Raw genomic sequence first — 13,338 nt, 5'->3', positions numbered from 1 at the left:
ATCTCCAGCCTCTGCCTCTCTAGTTGCTCTTGAACTCCGGCATCTATCTTCAGGCGCCTCTCGCTGATTGCTGCTAATGATGGGATTTATAGTTCCAGAACAGCTGGTTAATTGGAGCAGAGATGAGCCAAACTCTTGGGGTTTATTTCACTGAAACACTGACTCTGTAACAACAAATATCTCTGAAAAGGTTTTTCCTAAATCAGTAGCCATATTGCTTCATTTGTGCATTGGCTATCTGGTTTCTTAAATGTCTTTTTTGAACAATAATGTAGCTGTTTCACTGGGAGAGATAAGCAATGCCATTTCTTCCTTACCCTGCATGTCCAATTTTTTTCCACAGGATGACAAATCTCTATAAAAAAAAAGATCCAAAAGCACCAAAGTGCTTAAAATCTGTTTGTTTTTTAAGCATTTTGCTAATCTTGAATAGAGAACCAAATAATCATTAAATGTGATTATAGAAGGTCAGAATTTCATTGTGTAACAGTTAATGCAAAGTTTGGCCATGTCTGGAATACCATAACAACTAAATAAATAGTTACATTCAGTACAGGTAAATAATCCAGTAAATGCAACATGCTGATGGTTGACTAGACCTGCCGAAGATGTTTTACTTTCTTGTAGGTCATGCGTACAATAATAAGTCTTCTGTGTGCTCCACAAGTTCTTATGTGCACTGGGTTTGTATGTTGTGTGTGCTCACAGCTTAGAAGGAACATTATATACAGTAGCAGCTAAAACTTGTATCAATTGCATTATTGAAACATAAAGGAAAGGGAAAACAACATCATCAATAGAGAACCAGAGAACCACATTACAGCAGCCTCAGCTTTAAAAAAAAAAAGAGAACCGAAAGAGAACGGTTCATTTTGTTGCTAATCAGTCTTCTATACATTTGTCATCAGCATATTACATACAATCTTTTTTCACATTATACAAGTTAGTAAAATCATTCTACCCATACATTTTTCTAGCCTCGCACTGTTATACATAGTAACATAACATGCATTATAATCATCTGATCATCACGGGCGACCATAAGCCTTCTGTATGATGCATCTTCTAGATCAATAGTCGTATTATTCTACAAAGTCAAATAATCTTTATTCTGTATGCAAGAGCTACTCAAATGATCCTTTTGAAACAAGTTTATCCCTTCTGTGCCAAAGGCTGATAGATCATTATATCTTAAACATTTTCTAGAACACAGCCTTATCATATAGCAAAATCTATTATTGTTATAGATTCTTATGGTTTCTTTACTTCTGATATTTATGTTGGGCTCTTATAATTAGCTGTGTAATTAAATGCTACTATACACTACACAGTACTACACTATATCTAAATACAGGAATAAACAATATTTGCATACGTTGTCATAGTCTCAATAGCAATATGGCATAAGAATAAAGAACACATTTTTATTATGATATGAAGAAATTCTGCCAAAAATCAAATAAGGCATTTAGAATTTAATAAAAGTCATACTTTTTGCATCTTTAAAGAGGTTGTTCACCTTTAAATCAACTTTTAGTATGATGTAGAGAATGATATTCTGAGAAAATTAGCAATTGGTTTTAATTGTTTATTATATGTGGTTTTGAGTTATTTAGCTTTTTATTCAGCAGCTCTCCAGTTAAGAATAGGACCTATTATCCAAAATGCTTTATTTAGCTGTTTTCTGGATATACAGTAGGCTCTTTATGTAATTTGTAACAAGCCTCAACTATGATGTTTCACCATCAACATGGATTTATACTGGGTGTACTTTATTTAAACCAGAGATTAAGGAAAGGGCATTGTATGGTTAACATGATACCACCAGTGGGATGGCAATGGCAGAGTGCAGAAGTTTCAGGTTGTGAGAAAGTAGTAGTCCAGATGCTGGTTGTCACTTTTAGAAGCAATTGTGGATCGGTAATCATGCAGGGTCAGTAAAGCAAGGAAATTCACAGCAGTACAGGCAAGGGTTAAAGGGATACTGTCATGGAAAAAAAAAATCTGTTTGCTCTTTTGAGAAATGGATTTCAGTGCAGAATTCTGCTGGAGTAGCACTATTAACGGATGCGTTTTGAAAAAAACATGTATTCCAGGATCCCTTTAAGCAGAAATCAAGTCCAAAAATGTAAGAGGGGTTCAGTAACTAATGAAACCTGAAGGTTTAATGCGCTCAGTGGAACACTCAGGCAAGGCACTGTGACAAAGAAACACTGCAAGTCAAGTCACATGCATGTCATGCTAAACAGGATACTTGCAGAGGTCTGGATATGCACATTACACCAACAATAATTACACTGGGTTAGTAATGAGTGAAGCTGACCCATTTCGCTGAAAAATTAGCAAAGTTGCATGAAAATTTGTGAAACTGAAAAAATTTGCGTGGTGCATTCAAGTCAATGGGTGTTTGTCGCAGCTTTTTTTTTTTTATGGCGACTTTTCCCCTGCAAAATACATGGCTATTTTTTTGGTAACTTTTTTTGTGATGATTTCTCCAGAGCAGAATATATAGCAGTCTGGGTTTTTTTTTGTTTTTTTTTCAAAAGTTTATGGGTGTTTCGTGAAAATATTCATCAATGGTGAAATGTGTCAATTTGTTGCAAATCAAAACCAGCTGAAACATTTTGATAATCCCTACAAGGGGTCATTTATGAACACAAGCATTGCATTAGAACTCCTTGCATCTCCATATAGTAACACCAAGCACCACTGTTTCTTCTGCTGAATTGTGCACAACTGCCTCTATTGACCCTGTGAAACCCTGGAGGTCCCACCACCCTAAACAGTGCTCCCTTAATGGGTTGCATTAATAATCACAACTGATTTACAAGCAGAATTGCAAGCAAATTTGATCATCAGAAATTATGAATTATCAAATTATGTGATTCTCAAAAATAAAGAATTTAAAAATGAAACTGCAGAGGAACGCATGTCATATTTGGAACTTGTTTCCAAGTTTCTGGATTATAGATCCTATACCTATATGTACCTTATGGTGTGATTTCTGATAGTCTGCAGTAGTATTTTCCAATTGAAAGAGCATTCCCTTGAAAACAAACCTGTATTAGGCTGTTATTTTGAACTAGTCTAATGTTTTCCCCAAGCTTTGATGTTTAGCTAGTACTATGAATGCATGCTGTTATGTGATGCTGTGGGCTTTAGAAAATACAAAGCACGAGAGACCATTTAGGTCAAAAGTGTATAAATGATTCAGGTTTGCAGAGATAGATAACAGTGTTTGTGATGTTCGTTTATATTCACTTGCTTGTTCTTCTTACAGTGCAATTCAATGACTGCAGCGGCAATGAAGAGGTGATATATGAAGTATCAAACCCTGATTTTAAAGTGGAACCTGATGGGTCATTAATTGCGCTAAGGAATATTACAGAAGTGGTACGGGTATTATTTATCCATGCTCGGTCTCCTCATACAGATGACATGGCAGAAGTAAAGATTCTTGGAAGAAAGGAAAGACACAGTTCCTCAAAGGTAATATTAACACGTCTATGCATTCTTATACAAATAATGTATATATAAATATATCAATATACAACTAAGCATCAAGCCTGAATTTTAGGGATGCACCAAATCCAGGATTCGGTTTGGGATTCAGCCTTTTTCAGCAGGATTCGGATTCGGCCGAATCCTTCTGCCCGGCCGAACAGAATCCCAATCCAAATTTGCATATGCAAATTAGGGGCGGGAGGGAAATTGCGTGACTTTTTGTCAGAAAACAAGAAAGTAAAAAATGTTTTCACCTTCCCATCCCTATTTTGCATATGCATATTAGGGTTCGGATTCAGTTCGGTATTCGGACAAATCTTTTGTGAAGGATTCGGGGGTTCGGCCGAATCCAAAAAAGTGGATTTGGTGCATCCCTACTGAATTTAGAAAGGTTATGCGACTGCTTGATATTAGTCTATCTCAGGCCTGGACTGGCAATCTGTGTCTTCTGGCATATGCCAGAGAGGCTGCTGCAAGTTGCCATAGACAGCCACTATTTAGTTGTCAGGTGAGGGCTGTTTGGGCTTCTGTGTGCTTGGAATGCCAGGGCCTATTTTGATTTACAGTCCAGGCCTGGCATCTATCATCTATATATCTTCTATGTAATGGATATGGGACATCCCATGCACTGTTTTTACAGTTTTTACGAAATTAAAGTTACATTTTTATGGTTCTATCTCTGGTGTTTCAGTCTTTTAGGCGCTAGGTGCAGATTCTGGACTGTTATAATTTGCTGCATTTATTGATACATTTCTCCGCAGCATCTATTTATCAACAATAGTATCAATTCTAACAGCTGCCTGTAATGAAACTGGATTCTGCTCTTCAAGGACAAAGATAATAAAAATGTATCAACAAATGTATGAATTTAGAACATTTTACAGAGCTGGTCACCACCCTCTCAGAACTACTTCAGAAAGACATAAGAAGACGAAAAATTAAAAATGACCACTCTGTCTTTAACTACATCTAGATAATGCAAGTTGTGTTAATTAACCCTCGATATTCGAACTTAAGTAAATTTGCCCCTTAATCACTTTGTGAACGAACTGCAAACGTTTGCATTAGTGACCAATATCACATTCCCCCCTAAATATTTAATAACACAAATTCAACAAATATCTCACCCCCTTAAAAAGCAACGTGGAAAATGCAGAGTCCAATCGTATGAAACCTATGTAAAGTCCAGAAAAATCCAGGCATGACATTGGTGGTCCAAATAATGGAAAAGTCCAATGGAAAGTGTTGGAAGTTCTCAAAATAGAGGGGGGGAAGAAACCAATACAACATAACACGTAATGGGCCAATTAGGGTGAGGTATAGGGGTGAATGTTTTTTTCCTCTCCGAGACAGCCTAGTGTTCATTATTTGCTCTCCTAGATATTGCCTGATGCTCAGCATGGAGGTCATTTAGGGTGAGATCTTGGGGTTGTACTTATTTCTTGTCCCAGGTATTGTGAACTATGGCTGGATGACTGATTAAGCAATTATTTCTTCCCCTGTTTTGAGCTAAGGGGGTTTTCTGACCTAACGGTGTATCTCAAAGGGACTTGAACCAAACAAGTCAGAAAACTGCTGTACTAAGGAAATACTAATATTTTAGTGTAACTAAACTAAAAATGCCTTCAAATTTGTCAAGCTGTTCAACAAAATATTTTCTTGCTTGGTCACTTTCCTATTTCTTAGGCCATACTCTCTTACATACTCTAGTTCAGCATCCTCACCCAATTTATTTACAATTTTTTGTCCGTAAAACATTACAGGAACGGCACCAGTAATCATGGGTCCTCATAGAAGTTAGCAGGGACCCCCTACCCTTAGGGGACCTTCATTTTTATCCCACTGGAACCTGTGTAATCTGCGTGATGGAACCTGCCAACAATTATAATGGGGCCCCAAAGAAAACAAAAATCCACTATATGTATTGCCACATCCCTGATCTACCCTGGCTGCTCCCTGAAAGTTCTGCCCATCAAAATCCCACCAACTCATCATAATCCCCACTTTAAAATCTGAAAATAATCTTCTTCCCCCCTGGTAACATCTGTAGCCAAAGAGGTGCATAACCTTCCTTGTGCATTGCCCTAGTTAGTAAGAGTAACCATACCAAACTAAGAATAACAATTAACAATGATCAAAAAGCAAGAGCTGTAAAATGTAAAAAACTTCTTCAAAGTTTCTCTAAATGACCAAAATAATATACAATAAACATTTTTCTTATTCAAATATACAGTACTTGATTTAGCAGGTTAGTCGTTACTACTTTACATTTGCCGCTCTGCCAGGTTTTATTATCTCTTGCCCATGACCTTCTGTTCTTAATCTTACTGCCTTTCTGTTCCCTAGTAATTTATTTTCAGTTCCTTTTTACAAACCTTTTGTTTACTTTTTCAGCAGATTGCAAACTGTCAGATTGTTGATTAAATGTTATTTCTACATAGATAATAAACAGTCTGAACCAATTAATCTTTATCACACCAATATGGCTACCTTTAAATAATGTTAGTTAAATGCTACACTTTTGAAAGATAATTATTATATGTATATGTAACAAAGCTGCAGTAATCACCATGGCAATTGTCATATTAAAAAAACTGAGTTGCAGGTTTCTTTAGAAGGAGTCAGAATGCAGCATTACGAGGGAACGATACTTTTAGTTTTAATAAAAGAAAATCTAGAAAGTGAATGTGCTGCATACAGCCCGGCAGCTTGAGTAATATCATCCCAGCGTAACACATAACAGTGTGAGTGGAAATGATTAAATGGAATCTAGGTGCCCCTAAAGACATAGCTCATCTCAAAAAGGAAACAGCAAAACATTGATTAGAGGGAAGGGAGCACCTTGGGATGGCATATTGTTGCAGCAAAGTTCACACAAAAAGAATATTCCAGGTGGGAAGCAAAGAAAAGGAGGGGTAAAACCAGCTCCAGGGCAGAGAAGTATTTTGTTTTATATCATTAGGGGGTAAACATGCAAGAACTCCTGTAGAGATCTGTGTGAAATCTGTCTTGGTCAGTTTCCATCATTGTTATGTGCATCTGTTGAGCTCTCACAGTCAATGGTATTTCAAAGCAAAGTCTTTAAAGAAAAAGAGAATAAGGAAACATTCAAGAAACCGATATGGAAATTTGATAATGCCAGGGTCAGAATAAATAATGTTATTAGCAGACGGGCTTCTAATAAGAGAAACATTATTAAGCTGCAGCTCTCTCAATGTCAAACACAGCATGGAAAACTAAGGACATTAAGAATAATCCAGTTGTCACTGCAGCTTCCTGGCCTCCCTAAACTATAGATGGATTCCCATACTTTCAATTAATTATTCATATTGGCGTTCTTATCACATGCACCCAACAAAGACGATGATTTAAAATTGTTCTTGCAGATAATGTATTCTCCTCAGGGAATGTTTCCTAGCATTAACTGTGATTCTCTTATTTGAAAAAAAAGATTTCAACATTTAAAGGTTGAATTAAAGGTCCACAAAAGGCTCACATATATCAAGAGCAATAAAAAGCATAACATGTCACAGAAAGCTTTGTGTCTAGTCCAGATAATAAAAAGAGTCTGTGTAGAAAAATAGTAAATACTTATTATTATTTTACAAGTGTATCATAATCTGTTCTGTATCTAGACATTTTAGTTGGGCCTTTGTTTCACAGTTGTTTAGAAGTGTGTCATTTAAATATGTTTATTTACTTCCAGAAGCGATTGACTTGTTTTCTAAAAAGTACTAGTGGTATTTTTATTATTCTTATTATTATTGTATATCTAATCTAGTTTAGTAACAGTCTGAAATGACTTGCCTTGCTCCTTGTGAGCTCCAAAACAGAAGGTTAAAACAAGGGCAAGTTTGTCTTTGATTACTTACCCATGGCAAACTGAACATCAGTTATATTTTATGGTCTACAGAAGGAATGCATGAGTTTCTATGAGTTTCTGGAGAAAGCTTTGCCATAAGACTATAGAATATAATTTTAAGAAAACTTTAAAATGTAAGGGTGTACTTTAGTTAAATGGGATCTCATGACATTTATGTTGTTAATGATGGGAGGGTAATACCCAGATGGGTAGGAGACAATAAAAAGGCAAACAGGGATCCTTTGGGGCTCCTTTTATATGGGAGGTGCAAAATGAGCAATTTAAGACTCTATTGCAATTTACAAAGCAGATTAGAATCCACAATAGTGAACCTGCAATGATACTGGAGTTCTAGTATTGTGGATGAATTGCATGTTGGTTTTTGCAATTGCACATTGTGCTTGCATTCCTACATGAGATTTTTTTGGAATGAAAATTATAGGAATCCCTTCATCATTTGCCTTGCTGGAAGTTGTAGTTACAAGTTCCAATATAAATATGGGATCCCATGTTCAGAAATTATGAGAAGGCCATCTCCCAATCCATTTGAAGGAAATAATTAAAATTTTCCTTTTTCTCTTTAATAATAAAACAGTATCTGGTACTTGATCATAAATAAATTGCATTAATCCCTGCTGGTGGCAAAACAACCCAATTGGATTATGTTTAATTGTTTTTTTAAGGTTTTGTTATCCAAATCATTAAAAGATCCCTAATCCGCATAATTCCATGTCCAACACATTCTGCATAATAGATCCTATATTCACATGCAAAAAGTTGGCCAATTGCTTTTTATTATTTGTATATTTGCATCTGGTATAAGATTTTCCATTGATGAAGACATGGGATACTAAAATGATGAAATCTGATACCATTGACTTATGGGTGCTATGGCTATCTGCACTTTAGTTACATTATAATATTAATATTTTATTTAGATGCCTTGCAGTGGCTCTTTTTGGATGTTTGTGTATGTTTCTTCCTCATAGTCGCCAAACATATTTGGAGGGTTAATTCCACTTCTGATATAACTGATCATGGCACGCATGCACCACTGTTATAACTGATGACATCACTAGTCACCGTTTATAAGGATATCATTTACAGGATATTCATGACTCTTGTGTATTATACTGGGTTACGTTACCTTTTGAAAAAAATGCATTTTATATTTTAATATCCAGGCAGTAATGATGTGCATACAAGTGAGACAGTAAGATAGGGTCTGCGGAAATATAAGAAAATGCAGTTCTTTTAGTATTTACTTTATTTTGTGCTATTATTGCTTGTACTGTATTATTGTTATAGTTGACCTTTTTGGCTCAAGCCTGTAATTATTAGGTGTTTGCGATTTATTTGCATTCGGAAGTGATAAAAGAAATAGAACAGCCATCCGAATGCCCATTAAGACCTTGTTATGATTACAAGGAAACCAATCATTCTTTTTGCACCTAGATAATTTTCTTCTTATATATGTAATTGCTGAATCCAACAATTGTACAACAGCTTTAGTATTCAAATGATTCTTTCCTGCTTCCCATTACATTTCCAATCAAAGCGCTTAACGCTTAATTTTATAGAGACAAATGCACTAGAGACACCGGAGGACCATAAATATTTCATTTCAAGTTTTCCCTGATTATACAACTAATGGCAGCCCACAACTGATGAAGAATATTTGTAAGCATCCTGATATGCTTCGGGTAGCCACCAGGTGAGCTAGAGTTACACTTTTGTGAAAATTTCTATGCATTTTACAATAGCGGACGCGGAATTAAATATTACCATTATTATAATTGAACATATGTGTTAAGCAGGACTAGACAAGTAGCACCTTGCTAAGGATTAGGGATGAACGAATTTAACCCGTTTTATTTTGCCTAAAATGACGCCGATGGCCATTAAAGTCTATAAGGGCGACAAAAAAAAATTGTCACGCTGCGAGATTTTTTTTTTGACGCGCGACTTTTTATTTTGACGCACAACGCCATACAACTCTATGGGCGTCATTTTTTGGGCGAAACAAGGCGAAAAATTTCGCCCATCCCTACTAAGTATTAGTACAGTATCATACAATGTTCCTTGCATTATAATTACAAGAGAAGCTTTGAGCCAATATTGAGTCAGTTCTCACATTTTGCTATTAACAATATAGCAATGTATTATTCTACTTTTTGGAAGCAAGAGATTTATAAAAGATTCACATCTTATTCCTTTAAAGACAGTTCAAGAGTAAAAGCTTTATCGTGATATTAGATTAGCTTGTCTGAGATGGTAATTATCTAGGGGGCCTTTGTAATCACTATCTTGGAACACAGCAGAGAATTTCAAATGTTAAGTTAAGTCAGTAGATAAGACTATAAGAGCAGCAAAATATTAAAGGCCCAGTAACACTAAATTTTTCAAATACTTATTTTCCCCCAAAATAGTTATAATGATAGGTAAGGCTTACTTCCCCTTTTTTCACATCTTCAGCATGAATTTGACATGCAAAGGAGAAAGGCGAAAAAGCAACGGATGCGTGAATTCCTCTGAGCGTTGAACCGTTCACGCCGATAACCTATAGCACCTAAGCTTTTTTTCAGTGTCTGCTTAAATTTATGTTTCTATTAATTTGAATATCATTGGGGGTAGTGATGTGAGCATATATTTAAGCTGTAGATGCTGAAAAAAAGCTTAGGTGCTTTAGGTCATCGGTATGAAGCTGACTTCAGAGGACAGAGGAATTCGAGCTGCCATCAGCTTTTTGCCTTTCTCCTATGGGGCACTTTGAATGGTAAATTCAAGCTGAAGGTTTGAAAAAAATCCAAGGTGAAGTAAACCTAGGCATCTATAAAGTTGTTGGAGAAAGGCAACTAGCAATAGAAGACAAGGAGCAGAGAAAAGACTATTGTATATTTTTGTACATGTATGTTGATTAAATAGCCTATAAAGCAGAAGTTCCAAATATTTGTGACTTCTCCGTGACATTCAGAGCACAGTCTGAAGATCACTTGCAATGAAATTTGGGCTGAATGCTTCCTAGATACTCATGGAGGTATAGGTCAAAAGCCAATTAGAGGGAGTTCTGCTTTGAACACATATTTCCTGTTCAATATATCTTGCATAATTATTAATGCATATTTGTAAAGCACCACTTTATTCTGCAGATCTGTACAATCTTTATACATTAGACAGATTTACACACAAAATGCAGTCAATAACCAATGCCAGAGGTAAAGAGGACCCTGCCCAAATGAGTTTACAATCTAGAATAGTTAGAATAGTTTACAATCTAAGAATTAGTCAAGAATAAATACAGCAGTGTTCTGATATCTGTTTACAAGATAAATGGGCCTTAATTTAATAATAGGGTCAAAAAAAAGGCCAGCTATAGGGTAAAATAATGTTGATATAGATATAGTACACAAAAGGTATTAGAAACTAAATAACATAGGAAGGAATAACGCCTATAATTTTAGTAAAAGTCAGGGTTCAAAAAATGGTTGCAGTCTGCCATGTTTTTTGCACTCATGAATACAGACTTACCTGCATTCAGGAACACTATATTCATAATGGGAGGGGGGGGGTGTAGGAGCCCCCTGCCTGCCTAGGTTCAGAACCCTGGACTCAAGTGATTTTAGAATAAGGACTATGGGGTATGCTTTTGTACCTCTCTAGTGGTTAAAAAAGCATATTTCAGCCATCTGCAAAGCTAAGTGTCACTTTGACTAATTCTGCATTTTGAAAGTAATAAATAGTTGTTTTGGTCTTACGTTAAATGTATATCACGTTTATGACAATATCTTACAGATTGTTAGAGCAAATTATATTGCACTGTAAACCCAAGCAATTATCCTACAATTTCTCATGAAAATGTGGCCAATGGGGCAATTAATCCATTTTTGTCTAAGGAAAAATTTAATTTTAACTTGACAGGATAACAAATACGGCAGATAGCACATAAATTTATAAGAAGGAATATGTAAATAAATCAGGCTGTCTGAACAATATAATCTGTATCCATATATCGTTATGCCTAGAAAAAAATAAGGCAAACCCTATTTATTAAAAACATTTATTTTCATTTAAAGTGCATGAGGCAGGCAAGAGAGAACAAACTGTTCTAGTTTAAAACGATTTTGCTGTATTTTTTATTGTATGTAGTTGGTTAGATTCTTTTAGCCATTATAAAGGTATGCTATTATAATGAAGGAATTGTGTCTATGTAAGAGCTAGGGGATACTGAGAAGTAATATGCATGAGCATTTAGCAGAAAAAAAAGTCTATGCATCAATTATAGGAAGAAAAGAGCAGGGAAAGTAAAAGTAAACTGGAATAAAATTCACATAAATAAGAACAAAAATTTGCATTTTGCAATATTTTATTCTTAATTGAACAAGTATTACATTGCAATGTTCAAGGTTTTATATTACAATGTACCCTATGACAAAAATGGTTGCAGCAGAATATAATGTTCATGGAGAGAATATACTGTAAGGGGCAGATGTATCAAGGGTCGAATATCGAGGGTTAATTCGAATTCGAAGGTTGTAGTCGAAGGTCTAAGTAGCCAATTCGATGGTCGAAGTAGCCAAAAAAACCATTAGAAAATCAAATTTTTTTTCCTCTATTCTTTCACTCGAACTAAGTAAATGTGCACCAGGTTTCCCTAGAAGTCAAATTAAATGAGTATGCCCTGGTCATACATTTGTCAGATTATATAATAAAAAACTGAGCACCTGTTTCAAGATTAGGGGTATTTCTGTAATTTGGGGTCTGCTAAAAATCATTTAGACATAAAATAAGCCCAATAGTATTGTTCCCCCACTAATAAGGATTACTTAAATCTTAGTTGAGATCAAGAACAAGAACTGTTTTGTTAGAGAGAAAAAGGGAATATACATTAAAAATTTTAATTATTTAATTAAAAGGGAAATAATCTTCCCTTAATCTAGAGCTTTCTGGATAACGGGTTTCTGGATAACGGATCTTATACCTGTACTAACCTTAAGCTCTGTTAAATTCACAAAATTGTGTAAATGTGCAAACATCTGCCATTTCAAAGTTGAAAAAAGAAAAAGCATTAAATGATTCTATTGTTTATTCACACAAGTCAAGTCACTTTCTTAGTTTTATCCATTAGAATTTGACAGATTTGTGGTCAAAATACATTTCTATAAATGGAATGTTATATGATGTATATTGGGATCAATGTTTGTCTTTGCTGCATTTGCTGAGCCCTACTCACCCCAATACCTGCCATCTTTGTATATGTTCCTGTCTATTCTTTGCTTCATTCCTCACCTATGGCCTCCACAGGTATCTGTTGTGGAACTGATAAATATTTCTGCATATCTTGCATATGCTCAGTTAATTCAGTTGTATTTACATTTGTTTTCATCGAGCGTATCACTTTTTTGTTTAAGAAGCTTTATATTTTAATTTTTGTCCTGTGAAACTATTTTGATTTAAGATTAGGAATCCAATTTACAGTGCAGGCAGATTTGTATTTTTCTCTGTCCTTGTGTTACAACCAGATGCATAAATGAAAAAAATAAAAGAGAATCCTGCCGCAGGAAAGTTTTAATTGAAATCATTATTACTCATCGTCATTTTTAAAGAAGATGTGTGTTTTTTAATTAATCCCAATGCTAGTAGGAGAATTTGTATATGTAACTGCTGAAATCCTGGAATCAGAGGGTTAACATTTTATTTCCGTGCTTGACATAAACAGTGAAGGATTAAAGGCAAGCTGGAAGATTTCTGACTCTCGAAGGCGGAATTGGTGAAATATTTGTATTTGTGCATGCAAAAATTACCACCGTTTCCCCCAGGCAGGAATAGTTCTGGGTGAATTGGTCTATTGGGTAGTAATTCTCTCTCTTTCCACAGAACTTTTCCAGCAGTCAAATCGATTCTGATGAATGTGACACAACAGCACAGAAAAGTTTCAGAACTTCCCTTTCAATGTGCAATGTACAATATTTTGC

General features: G+C 35.3%; 1 protein-coding gene across 1 annotated transcript in view; it reads left to right on the top strand.

The window, feature by feature from the left end:
- The window catches only part of cdh13.L (cadherin 13 L homeolog), a 523,301-nt gene that overhangs the window by 200,082 nt on the left and 309,881 nt on the right, over positions 1-13,338 (top strand). Inside the window, 1 exon segment of the mRNA NM_001094730.1 lies at positions 3,281-3,489. Within this exon segment, the coding sequence (NP_001088199.1) occupies positions 3,281-3,489 (209 nt within the window).

Source organism: Xenopus laevis, chromosome 4L (genome assembly GCF_017654675.1).
Source record: "Xenopus laevis strain J_2021 chromosome 4L, Xenopus_laevis_v10.1, whole genome shotgun sequence".
Taxonomy (NCBI): domain Eukaryota; kingdom Metazoa; phylum Chordata; class Amphibia; order Anura; family Pipidae; genus Xenopus; species Xenopus laevis.
Note: the sequence above shows the minus strand (reverse complement) of the source record. Positions and strands in the feature narration are given on the sequence as shown.